The sequence below is a fragment of the Lolium perenne genome, chromosome 6, assembly GCF_019359855.2.
Source record: "Lolium perenne isolate Kyuss_39 chromosome 6, Kyuss_2.0, whole genome shotgun sequence".
NCBI classification, from domain to species: Eukaryota; Viridiplantae; Streptophyta; class Magnoliopsida; order Poales; family Poaceae; genus Lolium; species Lolium perenne.
The window spans coordinates 134,945,918-134,970,758 of NC_067249.2; the positions used below are offsets into that span (position 1 = coordinate 134,945,918).

General features: G+C 48.8%; 1 protein-coding gene and 1 long non-coding RNA gene across 4 annotated transcripts; both read left to right on the top strand.

The window, feature by feature from the left end:
• The first annotated feature begins 14,414 nt into the window (after positions 1-14,414).
• On the top strand, positions 14,415-19,665 carry LOC127334453 (calmodulin-binding protein 60 D). Of its 3 annotated transcripts, none has more exons than XM_051360906.2 (9): positions 14,415-14,573; positions 14,688-14,886; positions 15,908-15,983; positions 16,072-16,130; positions 16,256-16,758; positions 16,841-17,001; positions 17,079-17,282; positions 18,062-18,278; positions 18,731-19,665. In XM_051360906.2, exons 2-9 carry the CDS (start codon positions 14,744-14,746, stop codon positions 19,333-19,335), a joined length of 1,968 nt encoding a protein of 655 aa, XP_051216866.1. In that variant the 5' UTR covers positions 14,415-14,573; positions 14,688-14,743; the 3' UTR covers positions 19,336-19,665. The 3 variants fall into 3 exon arrangements, with proteins under 3 accessions (XP_051216866.1, XP_051216868.1, XP_051216867.1); XM_051360908.1 differs by having other exon boundaries at positions 14,416-14,573; positions 18,734-19,665; XM_051360907.2 differs by having other exon boundaries at positions 14,425-14,886.
• Positions 19,666-20,563: 898 nt separating this feature from the next.
• On the top strand, positions 20,564-22,878 carry LOC127334454 (uncharacterized). The gene is made up of 5 exons (XR_011747279.1): positions 20,564-20,656; positions 20,733-20,845; positions 21,051-21,110; positions 21,240-21,326; positions 21,624-22,878. It is a non-coding gene; the product is annotated as an uncharacterized lncRNA (long non-coding RNA).
• The last annotated feature ends 1,963 nt before the right edge of the window (positions 22,879-24,841 follow it).

The window sequence follows — 24,841 nt, forward strand, 5'->3', positions numbered from 1 at the left end:
ACAAGTTGGCCGTTTGATACACAGGATCGCCTTGATCTTTTCCGGGTTAACCTCAATGCCTCTGTGAGAGACTATGAAGCCAAGGAGTTTTCCGGCTGGCACGCCAAAGACGCACTTCAGCGGATTCAACATCATCTTGTACCTGCGGAGATTGTCGAAGGTTTCCGTGAGGTCGCTGATCAAGTCGGATCCTTTCCGGGTCATGACCGCGATGTCGTCGACGTAAGCGTGCACATTCCGGCCAATTTGGTCCTTCAGGCACCGCTGCATCGTACGCTGGTAAGTAGCACCTGCATTTTTCAAACCAAAAGGCATAGTAACATAGCAGTAAGTACCAAATGGGGTAATGAATGAAGTCGCCTTTTGGTCGGATTCCTTCATCCGGATCTGATGATACCCGGAATACGCATCAAGAAAACACGAAGTTACGCCGCCGTCGAATCAATGACTTGGTCAATGCGCGGCAAGGGGAACGGATCCTTCGGGCAATGCTTGTTCAAGCCAGAGTAATCGATGCACATTCTTAGTATTTCAGTGTTCTTTTTGGGTACAAGGACGGGATTCGCGACCCAATCGGTGTGGATAACTTCTATTACAAAACCTGCTTCTAGTAACTTTGCTAGTTCCATTCCTATGGCACGGCGCTTCTTATCTCCAAAGCGTCGCATAGCTTGCTTCACCGGTTTAGCCCCCGGATTTATGTTGAGGTAGTGCTCGGCGAGTTCCCTAGGTACTCCGGACATGTCAGAAGGTTGCCATGCGAAGATATCCATGTTAGCGCGGAGGAACTCGACGAGCGCGTCTTCCTATTTGGGGTCCATGTTGGCTCCAACTGAAACCTGCTTGGAAGAGTCGCCTTTGATAAGGTCGTGCTTCTTGGTTTCTATCGCGGCCTTGAAGGAGGTTTTCTGCTCGGAGATCTGCTTCTTGGTGGTCTGCATCTCAGTCGGATCCACCGCGGCTCTGTAGCCTTTCAGCTCTTCTCCAGATATCACAGACTCTGCGAAGGCGGCTTCGCCTAACTCGCACTCATGAGCCTTTTTGTAGTCTCCGGATACGGTAATCATACCTTTAGGACCCAGAATCTTGAGCTTGTTGTAGATGTAGCACGCTCTTGCGTGGAATTTGTGGTAGGTGGGCCTGCCGAAGATGACGTGGTAGGAGCTCTTGAAGGGCACAACTTCAAACGTGATCTTTTCTTCGTGGAAATTATGAACATCGCCGAAAGCCACGGGAAGTGTTATGCTGCCGAGGGAATTCGCCTTCTTACCCGGAACCACGCCATGAAACTCAGTGGTGCTGTGTTTCAGCTGCTCCTTGGTGAGGTTCATCCGCTCTAGAGTCTCCAGGGACATGATGTTCAAGCTGGCTCCGCCATCCATGAGGCACTTGGAGAAGTCATACCCATCTATGCGGGGACTTACAACCAAGGCGTAGCATTCTTTTGGCACAATTGCGGGGTGATCCTTCCTATCAAATGTGCACGGGATTTCCGACCACCTGACGTACTGCGGCACAGCCGGGACTATGGCGTTCAGGATCCGGGTAGCTGACTTGGATGCGCGTACTGTTGGGGTCCCGAGGAAAGTGTGGTAAGCCCCCACGCTCTTTTTATCGAATGGGTTGGATTTTACTGCGGATCCTGCCTTGGGATCCGGCGAGTTATCATCCTCATCCATCGCCTCGGAACTATCCTCCTCTTTGTCCTTGTTCTTTCCCTTGCCACCTTTGCCGCGTGGGCGGTGCTTCCGGGCGCGCTTGTATCCTGCCTCCGGGTCGTTCTTTAGATCATTGACCCACTTGCAGTTGCGGTTGGTGTGAGTGGACTTCCCTGTAACCGGATCCAGATGGGCCAGGCAGGGCATGTCTCTGTACTCCTCGTAGGTTTGCGGGGCGCGGGATCCGCCAGCTGTGACCTCGGAGGTATGCTGCTGACCCCTGCCGGCTCCGCTTCCCCGTCCGCGTCCTCTGCCGCCTCCTGAACCTCCGCGTTGAAACGCCATGGCGACCATCTCGGATCCGCCACTCTTCTGGTCATCAGGGTTCTTGCGCTTATGGCTGCTGCTGCTACCGTTGTCACGGTTCTTCTTTTGTTGATGCAGGGGGATTGCTGTAGCTGCGAGATCACCGCCTGCGTCGTCATCGGCGGCAGTGTGATCGCTGGCGATGGTGATCATGTCGTCCAACGTCAGTTTGTTTGCATTGACCAAGCAAGTTAGCTTGTGTCGCAGCAATCCTCCTCGCTGCAAGCCCCCAATGAAGGCGTGCATTCTTTGTGCGGTTGTCAACGTTCTCGCACTCGTTTCGCATGCCAACCATCGGGTGAGGAAATTCCTCGATGTTTCGCCCTTTTACGGATACATGCTGCAGTCGCTTGTTGTGGCAGGTCTCTTGTAGGTGCCCCTGAAGTGTTTCTCGAAAGCGTTCTTCAGGTCAAACCGACAAAGATGGAATTCTCCTCGAGGTCGCTGAGCCAGATCCGGGCTGGACCTACAAGGTACAACTGAAGCATGCGGCAGGCGATGTTAGGGGTTCCTCCGGCAAAGGTTACTGCATTATAGTAGTCCTCAATCCAGGTATCCGGCCTTTCGGTGCCATCATAATGCTTCAGATTTCCGGGTAGCTTGAGGTTCATCCTTGGCTTTGGTTCCTCTCGAATCATCCAGCCAAAGCACTTCGGACCAATGTAGTCAGTTCTGTATTCGTTAAGGCGATCCCGCGCGTCGCGCGGGCCGTGGCGAGGGGACTTTGAGCGAGAGCGAGATCTCCGGCCATTGCCTCCACCTCCACCTCCGCCGCCACCGCTGGGTGGTGGTGAGGGAGACCTGCGAGGTGGGCGGTCTGATTTCTTGCTTCCGCCATCTGATTCTCCTCGGCCTTCCCGGTGCTGGCTCTACCAATCCGTTGGCGTGCAGAAGGGAAAAGATACGACTGGCTTCCCTAGAGCCATTATAGATCTCATGGTCAACGCGGTTTGTACGGCGCTAGAATCACTGGACGGCATTGGTAATTTAACCCTAGGGTGATATAACCCATTGCAATGGAACCTCCACCATATCAACACATACCATGGTTCCATTGCCATCCACATAGTCATATTCATAGTTGGAAAGTAACATTTTATTTGTGATGCAGGAATGATAAGTATATAGTTTTGCATTAAAGTAGTAGAAAATAATCAAGTTGACATGAGCAAGGGTGAACTTGCCTGTGGACTGCGAGATAGTGCAGTTCAATGCAGTTGATGGAACCTGGACCTCGGGTTCTGTAAGAAGCATCATTGTCCGGTAAGGACAATGTTATAAAATCCAAATAATGCAATTATGGATGTATTATTTTATGTTGAATCCCTTTACCCCAATGAGTTATTACAATTTAGGGTTGTATTTAAGATTTATGTCTTTGACGGTAATTTACAATTGATTTAAAAGGATTAATCATTGTAATTCACACAAAGGATAACAATTCAAAGTAAAATTATTTTACTTGATGACTTTCTTAGTCATTCCAAAAATAATTTGAAATTATAGAGTTACCTCTATAGTTTTTGGAAATAAAAGGAATATAGTATTTTTTAAGAGAAAAATACCCTTTTTCAGAAGAAATGACTTGGAATAGTAGAATTTCATTTTGAAATGTTTGAAAATAAGTATTTGAACTTATTTGGGATTTTTCCTTGAATTTTAAATACAAGGAAATAATAATTTTAAATTCCAAGTTTATTATTTAAATTCTGAAAATTCATAATTTTGAATTTGTTTCATAAATTCCATTTCATATTTTATTCTTGTTAAGATTTATTTTTCATTCATGAATCCAATTTTTAATGGATTTTTAGAGTTGTTTTTGATTTATAAAAATTTGGTAAAGTTTTGGTCTTTTATTAAATGTCAAAAGACCAAAATACCCCCCTGGACCCATATTGGGCCCAGCCCAATAACCTAAACCCAGGGACGGCCCAATAAGGCTGATCCCCTTTTGGGTTCGGTGGCGCCGAAGCGGCCCACCTCACTCTCTCTCACTCGGCCCTCTCACTCATTCGCCTAACCCTAATCTCTGGCGACTCCCGTGGCGATGGTGTCGCCGCCATGGCCGCCGCCTCGCTCCGGCCATCGCCGTGCTCCTCTGCCGTAGCCACCTACCGATCCTGAACCGCCGCGTGCAGATCTATCGATCTGTCCGCGCAGTTTTCCCCTTCTCGTCCTCTCCTGGTGAATCGCCTCCGATCTGGATCTCGTGGAGAATCGCCTCGACGAACTCCGGCGAGATCTCGTCCTCGCCGACGATGGGTACGCGCCTGGGGTTGACCTGGCGCGGGTGCTGCTTGCAGTACTCGTGCCGTCGCCTCAGGTGCTTGCTACGGTGGTGCTGGTTCGTGTCTGGGTTCGCCGGCGTAACGTCGGCGCCTACCCTGGACTTGCAGCTGTTAGGGCCGCGCGAGCACTGCCTCGCCATGCCCTAGCCTCTGCTTCCAGGCGCAAGTAAGTGTTGCCGCACCATCTTCTCTTCTGTGCGCCTCCCCTCGTTACTGTTCTTCTTCCTCCTCATACTCTGCTGCTCTCTGGTGATCCTGTGATCACACAGAGCCATGCTATTCCTATGCAATTTGCCTGTGCTTCGGTTAATTGCAAGCTCATGGCCCAATTACCATTTACTGGTACTGGCACATGCTGCTTTGCTTGCTATTCATGCTGTGCTTGCTTCTCTGCTGCTCCTAGCATGCTCTACACTTGCCATGCTCTGTTGTACTTGCTCAAAAGCTAACCATGCCATGCTATGCTTGGTTATGACTTGCTTATGCTTACTGGTCTATCATGCTTGCTTGTCTAGGTGTACTTGTGATGCATCTGTGACACTTGTGTGTGTGCCAGTGGTGCCTGTGATATGCTTTAGTGCTTCCTCTGCAAGCCAATGATCCTTTGGATCATTCCTTGCTTGTTGGCTAACTTCCCTGTGTAGCTTGGCTTGCTATAATTGACCCATTTGATTAATTGATTGTCAGTGATAGCTTGCGCTAATCTTTGTGGCTAAATGATTCACTTATCTTTGTGATGCTGATGCTCAAGCATCACTGTGCTGTTGCTTACTTGTGCTGTTTCTCATCTTAGCTACCTAGACTTGCTCTAGTGGCTATAGATTAACTGTGTTGCTCAACAGTGTGCTACTGTCAGTGCTTAGCATGGATCTGTGATAAATTCATGCTTGTATTAATTAGATTATGATGAACTGCTTATGCAGTGATGATTAAGTTACTTGCTTGCAAATGATTTGGTATTCTTGATGATCTGGCAAGCAAATAGAATCTGAATCCATTTCTGGATAGTGATGTGATATATTTGGTTTTCTCTTAATTGGTGCTAAATGTGATGTGACCTCAGTAGCCTTGCTACTGACTGGTTGCTCACATGGTTGGTTGGATTTTGTTGGCTACTCATCTTTGCTTGCATATTTGGGGATCATAATAAATATGAATGCCAATATGCTTGCCTGTGAAGAAATCTAGGGTTTCTGATGGTTGCATGCTTAGGATTTTCTGTGTAGTCTTGGCTGCTAATCTTTGCCATCTACTGGTGCTATCTGTGCATGAGATCTTGCTATTGTGTGCATCTGTGCATGATTTCTAGCTTCTGTGCACAAGATCTGTATCTGGATGGTTTCTATCTTAGTAGCTTCTAGACTGACAGTGATCCTTGGTGAAAACCAAGTGATGATCTACCCATATGAGCATCTGCTCATCCCATGCTTAGTTCATGCATATGATGGATCAGATCCATTGGATCTTTTCCAGGTATTTGGTATACCTTGTTCCAGCTCCTAGAAAGAAATGCTTTGTTGATGCAGACTTGGGTTTGTGTCACAGCCCTCCACCTCCAGGTCTTGGATGATCCTCTCAGGTCACCATGATTTCTGGTGGTTGAGTGGGTGTGTGTGTTGGTTCTGTTCTTGCTCAAGAACTGGATGAACTGAGCTTGTTCTTGCTTCACCCTTACCTGGTGAATCCTTATCTGGTCGACTGGTCACTGTTTCTAGGGTTTGTGCCCCTTTTATATGAACCCTGCTTCTATCCTTGCATTGACACACAAGCCTGGCTTGCTTTGGTGACTAATCTGATGCATGACCTTGCTGTTGCTGCCCAGCACACTTGAGCTCTGTGCTCTCATATGCTGAAACTTGAGCCCCTGGTGGTGCTCAGGTTTGGTCTGCTGCTGCCCTTATCTTGTGCTGTCCATGGTCTTGGACAAGCACAAGTGTGCATGACACTTGGTTCTGTCCAAACTGAATTCTTTGGCTAACACTAATATTCTGGCTAGTGTTGGTTCTTTGTTTTTGCAGGTTTTAAAGATGATTATGACCATGAAGATATTCTCCAAGTCATTTAGTCTAGGTTTTAGTTTAGGAACAATATTGTAATCTTCTTTTTCATTTCTGTTTATTATTCATCAATTCTTGTATCAAGAATATTGTAAAGACAATGTAATCTGTGTTGTGATATCAATAAAGTCCAAGTTTTTGTTTATGAGCTTTTGATTTATGTAGTATTTATATTCTGGAATAAACATTGTATTTATGATTCACTTTGAAATTCAAAGTTGTTTGAATTCATAAGTTGTGTTTAAATTATGAATTTCATTTTATATTGTTCAATGCTTATTGTTAAATGTATTAACACTTGTCAAATGAAATCAATTCCCCAAGTCAACAAGATACAAAAGAGATCATGTCGAAATTCCCCTAACTCAAGTTGCCTAACCCTAAGTGCAAAATGAGAGAGAACCTCGATCCCTCTTAGGTTTAGTTGCAATAAGGCGCGAAAATTTCCCCCGTTTTGCGATGAAATGCACATCCCATTTCTAAATCTACCCTTCGTTGTTCCTATGTTCTGGGTTATTACAGCCATGTCCTCTTCCTCTTCCTCCTCCGCCTCGTCGGTCTTCTCCGACTCTTCCTCATCTCGCGAGCCGACGCCGGAGTGGGGCTCGTTGGCGGCGCACGACATTCTCGCCCCAACGACGTGGGACAAGGAGGAACATGATTCCTCCATCTGGTCAGAGGATGACAAATCCTTGACCGATGGAGAGGGCGACCTTCGATTCCTCGTCGAAGGGGAAGAGGAGGCGGCGAGCGAGGACGACCGCTTCTCCTGGGACGATTTCACCTCCTCCGAAGAAGAGGCGGAGGAGGACGACGACGACTCCCTCGAAGGTTACCCACCGGCGAAGCGCCTCCGCACCTGGTGGGACGACGACAGCGATGACGACGATGAGGAGGATGAGGCTCCCGTAGAAGGCTACGGGAGCTCCGATGAGGAGCCTCCCAGCAGCTGCGCCGGCGGCAGCGACGAGGGCAGCAACGGCCCTTAGATTAGGGACTAGTAGTAGTAGTCGGCTTTTGTTCTCTCTTCTCTGAGCAATCGGCTCTTTCTTTTGTAAGAAATCCCTCTATTAATGAAGAAAATATTCCTCAATTAATTTTGCTTCCTTGTCAACTTTGCCGATCGTCGAACGAAGTCGCTGTACAGAGAGCCGATGGAAGGGCATCGGCTTGCATTATAAACGCGATTTGAGGCCAAGCCGTCGCCTAATCACGTGGTCCAACAGGTCTAACCCACGTCCAAACCATCCTCCAACCTTAAACGCGCAGACTGAACTCCTCAGCAACCCACTAGGAGATTTATCCCAAATATCCCGATTTCTGGTCTGAACCGATTCCGTTAACCTGCTTAATTGAGCCTATTCCTCTAGAGTCGATAGCAATGTATCGGCTTTATTATTCTGAAGTCGATGCCCGTGCATCGGCTGTACTTGCATACTGTTGTCTCCGTATGTTTTCTCAAGTCGATGTCTGCGCATCGGCTGTGATTTTTTTTTACTGGCCGATTTTAAATCGGCCCCCAACATTTCACTGCACACATGTTCATGTTCATCTGCACCTGTTCATCTGATTAGGTGCCCCCCGAGCCGAATCTGTCAGGGAACTGCAGATATCGGCTCTGTAGTTAACCAAGGCACATGTATTTGCACGTCGGCTCCGGTAGGACCAATGTTGATTTTTCTTAACTCATCAGCCGACGTAAAACCGCTGCCCAGTAGATCGATGTTGAACACAAGCAGAACATGTGGTGAGGATAATTTTGGCCGATTGCTGGAATCGGCCCCCATATTGATCGAAGCGCTCAATGAAGGTTTTGCAATGTTCCTTCATAGATCTTTGGGGCCGATCCCAAGGATCGGCCTCGCCATGTTTGCTCATCAGTTTGTTCTTGCTACACGGTCAGGCCGGTGGATAAGACCAGCCTAACCCTGCCTTTCGTCACGTCGATGTGCTCGCAGTCGTCCAAATTGATACCTGAGAGTGGCTCTTGGCCTGCTGTTTCCCAAGCGTTCATGCCAGCCGTTGAAATCTCGGCTGAGTCATCGGCCTGGACGACCTCTACTTCATCTCTATCCCACTGTATTACGCATTGGTGCATCGTGGAGGGAATGCAACAGTTGGCGTGGATCCAATCTCTTCCTAGCAGAACAGCATAGGTGCTCTTGCTATCGACGATGAAGAACGTCGTAGGGATAGCTTTCCTTCCTACGGTCAGATCCACGTTCAGAACACCTTGTGCGTCAGACGCTTGGCCGTTGAAATCGCTCAATGTCACGTTGGTCTTGATCAGATCCGAGCTAGAGCGTCCCAACCGACGTAGCATAGAGTATGGCATAATGTTGACTGCCGCTCCGGTGTCCACCAGCATCTTGTTGACAGGCCTCCCATCGATATAACCTCGCAAGTACAGGGCCTTCAGATGTCTGTAGCTTCTTTCTCGTGGTTTCTCAAAGATAACCGGCCGTGGGCCGCAGTCAAGTTGTGCCACAGGTGCCTCGTCTAATCCTGGAGCACTGAACTCCGTAGGAAGGATGAACACCATGTTTGTGCCAGCCGATGTTTCATCATCGGCTTTCCTTTGTTTGGGGCGCCACTCCATTTTTTGTGGTCGACCCTCCTCATCCAGGGTTCGCTGAATTTTCGCGGCCAGATCAGGCCGCGCCTTCCTTAGCGTGTGCAGGTATAACCTTTCGGCTTCCTCCAAGCCGCGCAATCGCTGAACCCTACGCTTTTGGGAACGGTTGAGTCCATCAGGGTACCACCTTGGCCGGTGGTACCTGTCTTCTTCTTCTTCTTCATTGTCTTCCAAATCCTCGAGATCTTCCACCCGAGGGGACTCAGCGTGTTTGCTTCGAGGTGGGAGAGGCCCTAGCCGTTTGAACACGGACACGTTAGCTGCATCCTTCCTCTTCTGACTACATTACGGGCGATTGCCGATGGTAGGCAATCGGCTCCTGCCTCAATCCCAGCAATGTCTGAAGAAGGGGCAGTCCCAGTGCCTATCCTCGTCGTCTTGCTTCCTCGATTCTTCCTTGGCACGGCGCTCGTACTCCTCCTCGTCGCGATCATGCCGACGATGTCTCCTGGCGTCCCTAGCCAGACGGTCTCTATCATCATCGTCGCTGGATCGTCGGTGTTGGCTATATCGACTCACGTACTTGTTGAGGAGGTGATCGGAGAGAGGTCGCTGATATCTTACATTCCTCACTTCTCCCTCTGTGATGTAGTGCTTGCCATCGTGCCGGAGCCGATCGCGTGGAGCGGCTTCCTCTGTGTCCTTGCTACGAGAGCAGCTGCCCTCGTCTCCATCCTTGCCAGCGTGGTGTCCAGGTCCTACCATGTTGATGTTGAACGAGAATCCTGGCTGGCAACCTTCAGGGTAAGTGCACTCCACCATGTTAACGACGGGGAAGGGGTGGGTGTCGACCTTCATGGCGTACTGGTTAAAAATCAGGCGTCCTTGTTCTATCGCCATTTGGATCTGCTGACGCCACACCCTGCAGTCGTTGGTGGCATGGGAGAACGAGTTATGCCATTTGCGGTATGGCTTTCCGTTCAGCTCCTGTACCGTGGGGATTTTGAGGCCTTCGGGTAACTTCAACTGCTTCTCCTTGAGTAGGAGGTCGAAGATTTGCTCAGTTTTAGTCACGTCAAAATCAAACCCTCTGGGCGGACCTGGTGGCTTGACCCATTTGCAGGACACGGGGGTTGCCCCCCGAGTCCATTCAGCCACTGCTACCTCTTGATCTCCCGCAGAACCTTCGTCTTCATCTGCCTCAACCAGGACTACCGCACGCTTCAATTTGTCCTTGTACAAGTCCGGGTGGCGCTGTTCATATGCCGACAGTTTCTGAACCATGTGCGCCAGTGAAGGGTGAGTACGCAGGAGGCCATGTCCTTGATTGGTGATGCAAGGCCCACCACTGCCAACTCGACTGCTTCTTTCTCAGTCACACGAGCCGAATAACATCGGTTCCTTAGATTTCTGAAGCGCTGGACGTACTCTGCCACGGTTTCTCCACGCTTCTGACGTATTTAAGCTAGATCGGCAATGCCGGCCTCGGAAGCCTCTAAGTGAAACTGCATGTGGAACTGTTCCTCCAACTGCTTCCAAGTCCGGATCGAGTCCGGTGGCAACGAAGTATACCACCCGAAAGCCGATCCCGTGAGGGACTGTGCGAAGAATCTCACGCGTTGTGGATCCGATGCTGAGGCCGTTCCTAGCTGTGCCAAATATCGGCTCACGTGCTCGATGGAGCTGGAACCATCTGATCCATTGAACTTGGAGAAATCAGGGAGCCGATATTTGGGTGGTAGTGGGACCAACTCGTACCCGTCGGGGTACGGCTTGGAATAGCCGATTGTCCTCCTTTTCGGCACCATGCCGAACTGGTCTCTCAGGATCGTACTGATTTGATCCGCGGTGCTGGCTGCAGGAGTCGAACTCTGAAGATTCGCCGGAGTGGCATACTTAGCCAGCCATGCTTGCTTTTCCAGCTCTGAGCCAACTGCAGGAGCTGAGCTTTGGAGGTTTGTCAAAGTGGCATATTTAGCTAGCCACGTCTGCTTCTCAAGATCCGTTGCTGACGTTCCTCCTGCTTTTCCGGAAGTCCCTGCTGTTGCGGCCTGGTTTGTGAGCGCCCAGTTACCGCAGTCTGGCACGTATGTGCACGTGTATCCGTGAGGGATCTCCTTAGGCGCCTCGTGCAAGAACTGGTAGTCACTAGGGTCACCACCGATCTTGTAGACGACGAATGCCGGTGAATTCGGCACTTCTGGTGCTGCCAACGCAAATGGTAGCGGTGGACGGGACTGGAGTGGCATCTCTCCTTGGTATGTCCCGAGAGCTGGTCCTGACGGAGAGTACTGGTGCCTCATGATCTCCTGGATCACCCGAAGAGCGACACGCTCCAAAGTGTTCACCAGGTTCTCAGAGTGGCGGTGCAGCGAGTGAGCCACCATGTAGTTAATCTCTTGACGCAGGGACCTGGTGCGTTCTTCTGACGGGGCGGACAGGTCTATTCCATCGAGCGCACCTTCAGGCGAGAACCCTTTCCACCTGATGCCATGTGAACGGGTTCTGTGAAAAGAGCCGATGAGGTCGGCTTCGAGGATCGCTTTGACCTCGTCATACTTCTTCTTGAGCTCCTCGGTCAGATCCTCGTACGTGACTGAGGTGCCGTCCGCCATCTCAGATGTAGATGGCGATGTGGTTGATGTCGAAGATGGTCCCACCGGGCGTGCCAGAATGTGTTGCGGTCAGAAACCCACCGGCGAGCAGCGACAGACAACATAGGAGAGCCGGGAGCAACTTAGGGCTGCGGCTGGCCCTGGTCCCTCCGAGCGACGGCCCGCACAGAACTCCGGCACGCACGTCCGATGCTGGTGCAAGGGCGTGCCACCTGACCTATACCTGGTCAGGAAGGTGATGGAGATGCCTCGCTTAGTTTCCTGCATGGCATACACGTAAACATTAAATACGAGCCTCGATCGGCTCTCAGGTTGTCCTGTGAATCGGTTCAAAGAGCCGATCCACCCATGATTCGCACGAGGTGTACGAATATATGGTGGTCCTGCTTGATCAAGATAAAGCTAAAACGATCTACGACGATTTGGGGTTTTCACCGCATAATCGGATCATCCTACTCGTGATTGGGCCTCGCGGTCACGCACGGTGATCGTAAGCCGATCCTAGACAAGGCCTAAAAATCAACACGAGGTTGATCCCCGGAACATCCTGTCTAGGGCTAGCAAACTACACCCTACGCGTCGCTGGATCCTCCAACCCTTTGTAAGGCCTAACTATGCAGATATTAAACTAATCCTTGAAGAACAAGGAGCAACCATAACGGATCGGATCTACTAAATAATGATCAAGCGGGGTGCCGCCCCTACACCTAAGATAGGTGTAAGGGCGGCTAGATGTCTAAGGGTTGCACTACGACAGCATATGATACGAAGAACAATGCTAACCCTAACACACCTAAGATAACTACGTTGCTCGCCATCAAAAAGGCTTCAGTACGAGCAACGCATGAACGACGAATAAACTTGTACTGCCTAGATCGCAAGATGCGATCTAGGCAGCATGATGCTTACCCGGAAGAAACCCTCGAGACAAGGGAGTTGACGATGCGCCTAGATTGGTTTGTGATGAACGTGATTGTTGTTTATTTCATAAACCCTAGATACATATTTATAGTCCGTAGACTTTCTAACGTGGGAATAATCCCAACCGTGCATGAGCCAAACTCTAACTAACCGACACGTATCCTACTATGTTACAGATACAAGGGCAAACTAGCCCAAACTTTGCATATAAGGCCGATTCACGTATTTCTTCCGTATATATTCTTCAAGCCCATCTTGATCGCGGCCTACCTCTGACTCGGTCAAATTCTGGTGATAACAGATCTATAGGCCTAGACTACTTGCTTCCTGACGGGCCGGCACCGTCGTTGCGTCGCTCCGTCGCCTGCTTCTCCGCCGCCTCCCGCGCGGCCGCTATGGCTCGGTGCGCCGCCGCGTCCTCTTGCAGGCACTGCTCCAGCCTCGCGTTGACGGCCTCGTCCTTGAGCGTCTCGAAAGACTCGACGAGGGCACGCTGCTCCGCCGCCCTCTCCTCCGGCGTCGGCGCATCAGGGTCATCGGATGACCAAGATATCTCCGAGTCGGAGTCCTCGGCTGCAGCGGCAGCCGCGAGCTCTGTTGTTCCAGCTCGGCGTCCAACGCCGCGTGGCCCGCCAGCTCCTCCTCTGCTTCTTGCGCCGCGAGTGCCAGGGCCGCGGCGTCCCTGACCGGGTCGAGGAGGTCGCCCGTGCTGTCTTCAGAGTCGAACTCCTCGGAAGAGCTCGACGCCGGAGGAGGTGGAGTGGGAGGTGAAGGTGGAGGTGGAGGCGCGGCAGCCTGGCCGCGTCTGGCGCTGCTCATGGTGGATCTGCTTGAGAGGAAGCAGCGCTACGGCAGCGGCGGCTAGGGTTTGTGGGGAGGAGGTGCTCATGGTGACCCCTGTATATATAGCGCGGAGGCAGGGCGACGGCCGCGCCACGCGTGGCATCGCCATTACTACGTGCGCAGAGGTAGGCGACGACCGCGAGCCACGCGAGGCATCGCCATTAACGCGGCCGCAGACTGCCGAAGCGACGCCTCGGTGCCAGTACTGGCGGAGAAGACGCATCGACGCTGCGCACGCTCGCGGAAACCGAGGCACTTCATTAACGCGGCCCTGCAAAGGCTGCAGCGCGCCGCCCGGAAGTAATGCCGCGGAAGACGAAGCAGTTGTGACGCTGCCAGGCGGGCCCGTGCGAGGACCGAGCGGACATTTTCCGCGACCGCTGAGTGTCCGCGGAGATGCAAACCTGGCGCATATTTGGGCCAGGTTTGCGTCTCCGCGGACGGCCCGATCACTTTGCGTCGCCCCGCTGGAGGTGGTGCCAGACGTATTTCCGGTCACGGCGGACACAAACGGTCGCTCAGCGTCCGTTTGCGTCGCGCCGCGGGAGATGTCCTAAGGGTCAGATTTTTGAGAAAAAAAATACCCTAGCATGAAGACGAAGCACAACAAAATGCACAGAAGATCCTGGCCACCTTGACTAAGTACAGTGTCGCGCGGGCTCCACTCTTGTGGTCCTTCACCAACAACTCTCTATCCAACCAAGAAAACCCACTCATCGCAGGACCCACCTGTCACGCAGACGGCTGGACCCTCCAAATAGCACAGAAAGATTGGCCTCGCTACTGACGGCCCACCTGTCGGGGAAAGAAGCGGTAACGAGCGGCAGTGCGGCATTGCATTGCTTGCTGCTCCTCATCGGGAAAACTATCCTATCATCACACCGTCCTCGCCATGTGTTCCTTCCCCCTAGCAGCCACCCCCCCCCCGATCAACCCCCACCAAGCTCCTGTTACCCTGACCGCTGGGCCCATTACGATCATGCCAGGCAGACGCTCTGGTGGGCCCGCACCGTCATCGACCACGCGCCGGCCCGGCCGAGGTGAGCGAAGCGGGGCAAGTAAACAAAACAAAAACATATAAAAGTCGTAAAGAAAGGCGGGCGGGCGGGGCGAGCAGAAACAAACACGCGAGCCGGCGCTCACTCCCACCCACACCACACTGCTCAATCAACCACAGCCGCGCGCGCGCGCAGATCTCTCCGCTCCTCGCTCGATCCGTCGGAGCTCCCGCCGCCGGCCCCGATTCGGTATCGCGCCACCTTCGATCGGGCTCCGGCTGCTGTTTTTTTTTTCCCTTAGTTTTCCACGAAATTATTACTGTGTTAATTTTGACCCGGATTCGTGGCGGCGGCGGGGCGCAGATCTGACTGGCGGCGCCGGCGCGGCGAAGCTAGGGTTAGGGTTTTTTTCCGGCGCGATGCAGCGGCCTGGACGGGGCCTGCAGCGGTCGGGCTCCAAGCGCGTCCTCGAGCAGACCAACGGCGGCGGAGGCGGCGGCGGCGCCGGCGGCGGTGACGACGACCATGCCGCCAAGCGGCCTCGCGTGCCCGCCCTTGCAAGGTGCGTCTTCCCACCTTGTGCTCGGTAATCTCGGTACTAGTACCAAATTTTGCAGGGGTTTGTTGTGGGACAAGCTAGGATTTCGGTTTGGGGGGTTAGGTACCTACTAGGCTGTCGGCTGCTTTAATTAGGACGGGATTTAGATCCTTGACTCGGCTTGCTTCCGGTGAGACTGGCCGAGTGAAGTACTAATTCGGCTGCTAATGCTGCGGTTAATCTTGTTTTGTTACTCGATTTCGGTAAGTAAGAGCAGGACTGGAACTCGCTCGGCCACCTGATGATTCTGTGTGGATAGCACGTTTACTATTGTTGCAAGCTCAAGGATGTGACTTAGTACCTGGTACTTCAGTGACTGCTGCTCAGCTCTGTGTCAGAGTAGCATCTGGCTGAATAGAGTCTCCACGTCATGCTCACTTCTGTGCCTCTATGGCTCCTTTGCTATGATAAGTTGCTGGCATTTGTGCACCTGCAAAATCCCATATGTTTAAGGTCCTCTTACGAGCGTAAACTTGATTCAAAACTCTGGGTGCGGTCTTGAACTATAATCTTTTACAGTGTCAAGAGATTCAAATACGTAATTGAATTATTGGCTTACCAGATGTCAAATAGTACTCCATCTTGGCTACTATATATATTATTGGTGCCGCATGCAATGCTAATTACTCTCTTTTCTTTCACCGTATTTGTCCATGGGTTTGGTAGTTTCCCTTTCGTACAGTTGATCCAGTTTAGGGAATCAACACTCTAGTCATTGCACTCTGTCCACTCTCTGGCCCTACTTAACTATTCTTGAACAATTAAGTGCTGATAGTTTGTCAACTCAGATTATGCAATGCATGATAACTTCATATTAACCTTTTCTTGGTGTCTAGCTTATGAGAATGTGTTTGGACAAAATTAGCCAATATGCTATAGTTGTGGTGTCTGCACCCTTCCAACTAAGTACAATTATAATTTTACTTTTCTACAAGACTACAACATTCTGAAACCCTCATCACTGGACAAATAACACATATTGCAGTGTCATTGTGGAAGCGCTTAAGATGGACAGTTTACAGAAGCTTTGCTCATCGCTGGAGCCAATTCTTCGAAGAGTTGTGAGTTGAAGTGTTTATTGTATGGCCTGTTGACTTTTTTTTTGTTAGCGCATGTTGATAAACCTGTTCCATTATATGCTGGGAATAGGTAAGTGAAGAGGTTGAGCGTGCTTTGGCCAAGTTGGGTCCTGCTAGAATTCAAGGAAGGTACAACATCATAACTTGTTCTCCGTGGAGACACTTACGGGATGATTTTATCTGGGATTTACAATTCTTTTTTCTTCTACGGATGTGGTTTGGCTGCGCTAATGAGATGTAATATTGATACACAGTGAAAACAGGTCCTCTCCAAAAAGAATTGAAGGCCCTAATGGGACAAATCTTCAGCTTCAGTTTAGAAGCAGGCTTTCTCTCCCACTCTTTACTGGTGGAAAAGTAGAAGGTGAGCAGGGAGCGGCTATACATGTTTTGCTGCTGGATACAAACACTGGATGTGTTGTCACTTCAGGACCTGAGTCATCTGCAAAGCTGGATGTTCTTGTGCTTGAGGGTGACTTTAATAAAGAGGAAGATGAGGGTTGGACAGGAGAAGAGTTTGAGGGCCATATTGTCAAGGAGCGTGAAGGGAAGAGACCTCTTTTGACTGGTGACCTCCAGGTGACTCTTAAAGAAGGTGTTGGAACCATAGGGGAGCTTATCTTCACTGACAACTCCAGCTGGATAAGAAGCAGAAAATTCAGACTTGGGCTGAGGGTTGCCTCTGGTTTTTGTGAAGGTATTCGTGTTAGGGAAGCGAAGACAGAAGCTTTTACTGTTAAGGATCACAGAGGGGAATGTATGTGTGTCATATACGTCATTTACTCATACTATTAGAATATTTTAACTTTTATTGATAATCCTGGTATTGTATTTTGCAGTGTACAAAAAACACTACCCACCTGCTTTGAAGGATGATGTATGGAGATTAGAAAAGGTTGGGAAGGATGGTGCATTCCACAAGAAGCTAAATGCAAGTGGGATCTATACAGTTGAAGATTTTCTCCGACTTCTTGTTAGGGATCAACAGAGGTTACGAAGTGTAAGTTCTATTGTGTCTGTTTTCAGATTGTAACCTTTGCAGTTTGGTTTATGGTCTAACAACCTTGTTCTTTGTAGATCCTTGGCAGTGGCATGTCAAATAAGATGTGGGAAAGCCTTGTTGAGCATGCAAAGACTTGTGTCTTAAGTGGAAAGCATTATATATACTATGCCAACGATTCTAGAAATGTCGGTGCAATATTCAATAACATATATGAGTTCACTGGCTTGATTGCTGATGATCAATTCATTTCAGCCGAAAATCTTACTGACAACCAGAAGGTTTGTATAATTGCGTACTTATAAATATAATAATTGCTAGCTACATGTGTTGTGCCTGTTAATACTATAGGTTTCGTTAGTGTTTCAAGTCTGATTTTGATACATCTGGCAAGTTCTGCACGACATTACATACTTGTTAATCTGATGTACAACATGGACAAGAGTGTATTCCTTAGATGGGCTGCATCCAACATGTTTCACTGCACATCCAGGGTCTTCCCTGCAATATACATAAATATGCAGACCCCTCTAGACAATCATCTGTACCACACTTTGAGTGTCAGCAATATAGGACACTGATAGGATGCCTTCTGAAATTTACTTCATTTTGTGTGAGCCTATTATTTGGAATGTTTCCCCCGTCAATTTAGACTGGGATTAGCTTTTTAAATTCCATTACTAGACTGTTCATATATAGATGCTCAGTTTGTTAGTCTGCTGATGTAGTCAATATCTGCAAATTATTACTGTTCTCTTCAGCAAAAACTGGAAGTTCAACTTCAAGATAATTCTTAATATTATGTAATCCAAGCGTAAACTTGTGAACAATAACAAAAGCAAATTATCTACGGATATTCTGTGTGGTATAAGTTTCAAGTTAATTGTGCTATGTGCTCATGCATTGTCGAAGGCTTGATTGTGTAACCCATATGCCCAACTATCCTAGCTAAATCTTTTCCCATCATAAAATATCCTCACTTAAATTATCATAGCTAAACATCTGTGGATACACTAATATTCTAATGAACACAGTATAACCTTGCTCAACTTGAATGCAGGTCTATGCTGACACATTGGTAAAGAAAGCGTACGAGGACTGGATGCATGCTGTAGAATATGATGGTAAGGCACTCCTTAGCTTCAAGCAGAAAAAGAAATCTGTCACAACCAGAAGTGATACTGCAGCAGCTTCAACAAGCAACCATGCTTTGCATGGTTCAATCAATGCACAGAAACAGTTATTGCCAGGAAAAGCTGGTCAAACAACGAGTGAAGGTAATAATATCTGAACCAAGAGTCCTGATGCATCTTGTAATATTTCTTGGTCTCATTGCTAATTCAATCGGGTTATTCATCTATTTCAACTGAATTTCATGCCTTCATACTTTCATAGTCAGTGTAGTCTGCCCAGCGCTCCAGACAGTATAATAGGAGCATAATGTGATGTAGCACATATCATAGTATTTGCATGTCATGTCAAGCTGGCCCATTCAGATCACTAAAACCGGATCATCAGTATTTGTAACAGTGATGGTGTTAAATGACACATTTGCATTGTGGTTGTAAGTTGCGTTGATTACATTACCAGTACTTAAGTTTTAATTCAATAATGCATAAAGAAACAGGCTGCTGCCCTCTGGTTATAGATACGCAGAATCCATTATGTTTGTGAATTTATTATGCTGTTGCTATACTGCGTAATTACTGAATTTTGTTGGTCTGTTCAGCAGATGGAGCAAGAAGTGCATATAATGGAAACCAGACAGCAAACTACACTGCAAACCCTCAAAATGTCTCGGGAAACATTACCATGCAATATGACAGAAGTGCACTATCTTCTGATAGCCAGTTCAGTGGGTCCTCCCTTCAGACTCAAACGTCCGGAGGCTCCAGTATGTTGGCATTGGCACCTCCACAGCAACAGCAACATGGTTTTGAATTCTCAGCACTTGGTCAGTCCATGCAGCCTGCAGGCCTGAGTCCTTTCGATCAATGGTCACAGCCGCAGGAGAACCGTGGGGTTGACGACTACTTGATGGAAGAGATCAGATTGAGGAGTCATGAGATACTGGAGAATGATGAAATGCAACAGATGCTAAGGATTTTGAACATGGGTGGAGCATCTAGCAATCTGGGTGATGATGCCTTCACTTTTCCTCCCTTCATGCAGTCGCCTTCCCCAAACTTTAACTTTGAGGATGACCGCACTCGTCCACCTGGGAAAGCTGTCGTCGGGTGGCTCAAAATCAAGGCAGCTATGCGGTGGGGCATCTTTGTCAGGAAGAAGGCGGCTGAGAGAAGAGCTCAGCTCGTTGAGCTAGATGACTGTTAAGTATCCGTGAAACTTAACAGTCGCCTTCCCCAAACATATCTTAAATTCTTAACTGCTGGCCATGGAACTGTTAAGTATCCGTGATGCATGGGCTCAGCGATGCACCCTTTGGAGGACATTCAGTTCATGAGCTCTTAATCATGGACAAACTCTTTCTCAGTTTTGAGTTTTCTTCTTTCTGTATAGATGTTTCACCGTTGCCTCTGCATTTGCTTTATTAGTGTGATGTTGGTACGAACCTTTACCTGAACTGTGTACAACTGTACATTTATTTGTTGCGGACTTCAGAAAGGCATTAAACATGGCGTTCCTGTTGTCTTTTCAGTAAAAGAGAGGTGCCTAATAGTGTGATCACTCCCGATGTTATTACAACCAGTATACTTCTATATGTGTTGTAATAACATCATTATTACCTATATATAAAAGCTGACCCCTTTTGCTAAAACCATAAAATTTTGGGTACTTCATAGAGTACTGTTCATGGTTGCTTTTTATCCAATCGTTTGAAGCCACGTAGAGAATATCACCATGTATACAAAGGGTCTACGGACTACGGTTAGTCCGTTCGGTCAAAGCGGCATGAGTCAAGCGGTGGCACGATCCGAGCGAATTTTTCTTCTTCTCTTCTCCTGTCATCGATGCCGCTTCACATGGCTTTCCCCTCCTCCTTTTCCTCAAATCGGCCGGAGAAGGGACGACGGAGAGCGTGGAGATGGATGCGTGCATGGGGTCAGCGGTGAGGTTGGAGTGCCACTAGACACGGAACCAGACCGCCCGTCGGCCGCCACGAGCATGGGTCGATGGGTCGCGAGGCTGTTCCGGGAGGATGTGCCATGGGTCGCCATGGCCGTCCCGGCAGCCGGCCGGACGTGTTCGTCGCTGGAGGCGGCAGCCGGCTGGAGGCGTCCGACGGCCGGCTGGCCGCCCCTCTGCCTCCACATGCGCATCCTCGATACCAGGGGAGGCAGCCACCAGCGCATCCCTGGCCAGGCCAGTGCAGACTAGGAGATTGACCTCCGTCGCCGTCTCCTCCACGGGCAACAGCAAGCCCGTCCTTCACCGCCAGCACGTACGCGTCGACGACGACGCACGCGGCAACACAAACGGCTGGGCCAGGCGATGCTGTCTCTTTTGCCGATGCGTGTGTCCTCCGCCCCTGCCAGTTTGTAAGTATCAACTCCTCTTGCTCTCTCTCTACTCATTTCTCTCTTTTTCTCAGACGGGAGAAGCTATGAGGTGCAGGTAGCCAAGCAGCACAAGGAGCACGACTGTGGTGCTATAGATCCTCACATGTTTGATGGAATGTCCCACAAGTACTAAGGTTCAGTTTTTTTTTTTGTTACTCTGTTTTCCTCTCTTTTTGTTCTAGCTAATTTACTCATCTTTTGATTCAACAGCTGACGAGATTGGTGGAGTGCTTAGTCCAAGAAGAGTGGTGTTAATATTACCAACAATTTTACTTAAGGTCTATTTTAAATGGGGATCCTTGGTCCTCTCTCCATGTACATAGGTGAGCTATCAGACTCCATGGACACTATAAATTTACAGTATTGGAGTTACATGTGAGTTTCCTAAATTTTACTTTTGTACATGATATTTTGCAGACTCATAGTTACTCAAAATACATGAATTTGCTTTTCTTCTTCTGTTCAGAATGACACGCTAAAATATCCAATAAATTATCCCACAACCTAATAACTTCCCTCTACTTGCAGACAAGGCAAAACCATTTAAGGTCCTCCAAGCACTTACAGTAGACATCACTCTTCTATCTGGTATTATGTTTACCTCCCATGCTACTTATAATATTCATTCTATCCTATTATTATTTTTCCCCTTTGACTGCCAAGTGCCAATTCTCTGTATCTAATATATTAACACAATAACTTTTTCATATGTCACAGGATGTTCGTTTAGTGGATGTGCTGACAAATATCATACCATAAAAAAATCGAAGACCCAAGAGTAAATATTCACCTTATCGATGCAAGGTATAAGTTCCAGCACATGCTCCAATAGCTTGACTGCTAATTAGAACACGATGCAGGGTATAACTTCTAGCACACGGTTTCAGATAATTTGAACTCAAATTGTTTCATGTACATGCATAATTTCATCAAGCTAGATCTCTTGGGAGTGAATTGCATGTTGAAGTAAATTTGGCTAGGTAATGATGGACAGGAGATACAATTGATGTTCACTAATAGTGACTTCATGCTATTTATCCCCTTTCACCGTATTTTGTATACTACAGATAGTATGTCCTGACCTTCTGGTCTTGCTAGCAGATGCTTCTTGATTTGAGGACCAACCACTTTAAGTGATTCACTTTTCAGTCCATGTGGAATAACAAGAACAGAATCATCTACCAGGTTTTTTGAGCATCTTCTGTCAGACAGTCAAGCATAGGTATAGCTTATGTCAGTTCTGATTCATGTTTTCTTCTTATTTTAGGTTCACGTGCTGTTAGTTTACGATCCTCTGGTTTATGGTTCTGTTCCCTTCGTTTTGCAATATGTGCATTTTCTTCCTGCAGGTTTTAGTATGATTGCACTGTGCACACGGTCCTTTCGGCCGCTGACGAGGCCAGTTGTTGTTGTGGACTTAAGAATGTTACTCTTCTGCCGTCTGCTGGCCATGTTGGTTCTTCTCTTGCTATGCCTGGAGTGTGGGGTAGGTCTCCATGCCGTGTCGGGTGTGGACCTGGCCGCTCCGACCGCTTTGCAGCTTCTGATTTTTCATGTCCAGCCATTGTGGCTTCTTTGGATTGTCCTGCATGGGCTGCGACTTCTTCCGCTGATTCTCCGGCTGGTGGTTTGCCTTTGTCTGCTGCTGGTTCTCCACCTGTTATTCTGTTGTCTTCGTCGTCTGAGCCTATGTTGTCCGAGTTGGAGAGACGTGAGATTTATCGTTGTCGACCATGAAGTGTGTTTCCTATGGCATCCTGCTACTGAATATGCTCTTTGTGTTCTCCATCTAGAGGTTTACTGTTGAGTCAATCAATGACGTCCAGTCCATAGTCAGGCCTAGCTGCAACTTCGCACCACCTCCTGCATTGGCAACAAACAAGGGACAATCTACATTATTCATCCCACCCGTTGATCATCCAATGGAAGAACATGACGATGAAGATGCATAATTAAGGTACACCTCCGAAACATATCGTAGATTTTCACAAATCAAGTCAAAGAAAGGTTATCATACAATTGTAATGATCATATTTGATCCTTTATAGGAAAGTTCATGGAAGCAGATGATGCAATTTGTTACTTTCAGAAAATTAGTTTACACTGAAGTGCAAAGAAAATTTGGGTTTCATGAGAACATCACATGTGTCAGCTGATCTTTATCTAATTTTCCTGCAGATGTACACTAGGTATTGGTAAGGTCAAACATGTATATTCTCCGGAATTCTGTGGGGTTCTTAACTACTGTACTAAGATATGAATTTCCTCACGAGTCACCAATCATCAGGAAAGAATACACTGCAAATTAACTACTTTCTGAACTTTTACACTTAGTTTTTGCTAGACTAATCAAGAACATTGGTTGTCCATGAAGGATATCTATTTCTTTTTGTTGTCATTGACTATGAATTCAGATCTGTTAACATGTGTGATGGGTTCAGGCTAGCAAATTTCTTCTACACGATGGCCTCAAGATAGATGGCTAGCATTGTTTTTTATAGATTCTAACCATTTTCACTATCCGGGAAGAAGCACAAGGGACAAAGATTTGTATAATTCTGGACACCTTTACCAGGAAAACCTACAAGATATGCTGATTTGTCTGACCATGGGAAAGAAACTATACAACATCTTCGTATTTCATTTGCTGAAGGGCCTACAAAGCACGCACATTTGTTAGTAGCTTCTGATTCTGGGATGGAAATGGTTCCAAAAACGTATTTGTGGACTGCCTGTTTTGCAAAATGAATCAGAGGCATCTACATAGTATTTCTTGCGATCTGTTTGTCTGTCATTGTTTACATATAATATAATTTTGTTTTGAAAAACACCAAATATGCAAATGACGTAAACAAAAATACGGATCATGTCACAAAGCAATCAGGGCCAGCAAAATCAACAAGCAATTGTCAGATATAATGCAGCGCATGCCTTGAATGGCTCGCATCTTCATCACGGGCGCGGCGACCTAGTCTTATATTATGGGGCAGAGGGATTATATGACAATGTGAACTGCTTGCCTTAGATATTCTCTTTTATCTATCTGTATCATACTTCCTAAGGCGCCCGGCCCACCGTCGTCGTGGTCGTACTGCGCCATGGTCACGTCCTCGTCCTTGTCGCCCTCGTCACCGTCCTCGTCCGCGTCCTCCTGGTCGTTCTGTTCTTCTTCGGAGGCGATCTCGCGCTCGAAGTAGCCTACGTCGGCGAGGTAGGCAGTGCGGCGCCTCGCGTCGAACTCCCACGTCCCGGAGGAAATCCAGTTGCAGGAGTTTAGCCCGTACGCCGGATCCTCCTGCAAATCCGGCGGCACGATCGCTCGGCGGCGGCGCACCTCGTCCCGCCGCTCTTGTCCCTCGCGCGACACGGGCAGGACCGGCACGCGCCGCGAGTTCAGGTACCAGCCCCCTCCCGGCAAGTTCGCGTCCAGCCATGGTACCGGCCGGTTTTCCTCCCATAGCTACCGCGCGAGGTCAACGCGGACGTACCGGCCGACCCGTGCCTTCTTGCCGGAACGCGAGCCGCTAGCCTCCTAGTCGTTCTTCGTCTTCCGGAACGACCAACATTTCTTCCCCATGGCGTCTGTGTGGTGGATACTGTGGATTTGGCAATGGTTTTGGTCGGGAAAATGGGCGCCGGCAGCGTCCCTTTAAGAGGCTCCGACGCCATCTCGCCTTCAATGGCCTGCCGCACGCTCGTGGAAGCCGAGGCAGGGCATTAACGCGGCCCTGCAAAGGCTGCAGCGCGCCGCCCGGAAGTAATGCCGCGGAAGACGAAGCAGTTATGCCGCTGCCAGGCGGGCCCGGTGGAGAAGCGAGCGGACACTTTGCGCGTCCGCCGAGCGTCCGCAGAGACGCAAACCTGGCGCATATTTGGGCCAGGTTTGCGTCTCCGCGGACGGCTCGATCACTTTCCGTCGCCCGGCTGGAGGGGGTGCCAGACGCATTTCCGGTCACGGCGGACACAAACGGTCGCTCAGCGTCCGTTTGCGTCGCGCCGCTGGAGATGCCCTTACTCCTTTACTTGGCGATGTTCTGAAGGATAGGACGGGGAAGTGAAGATGGGGGGACGTTAGATCCCTTTGGGCTTCCCTGCCAATTGCTTACAGTTGGAGGGTTAATATGATGGGGTAACACTGTAACGGTACTCATAGTTTGGTGCCGTCCCTTAGGAGTGCTATGTCTACTGGAGTTCTTATTAGGAACTAGTATTGACGGGAGAAGAAGCCACTAGAGAGAAAGATGTAATCATGGAGTTGCCCACTTGAAGGAATGCTAAAAATCAACGTTGGCACGGCATTATGATCTTGAACAAGATAA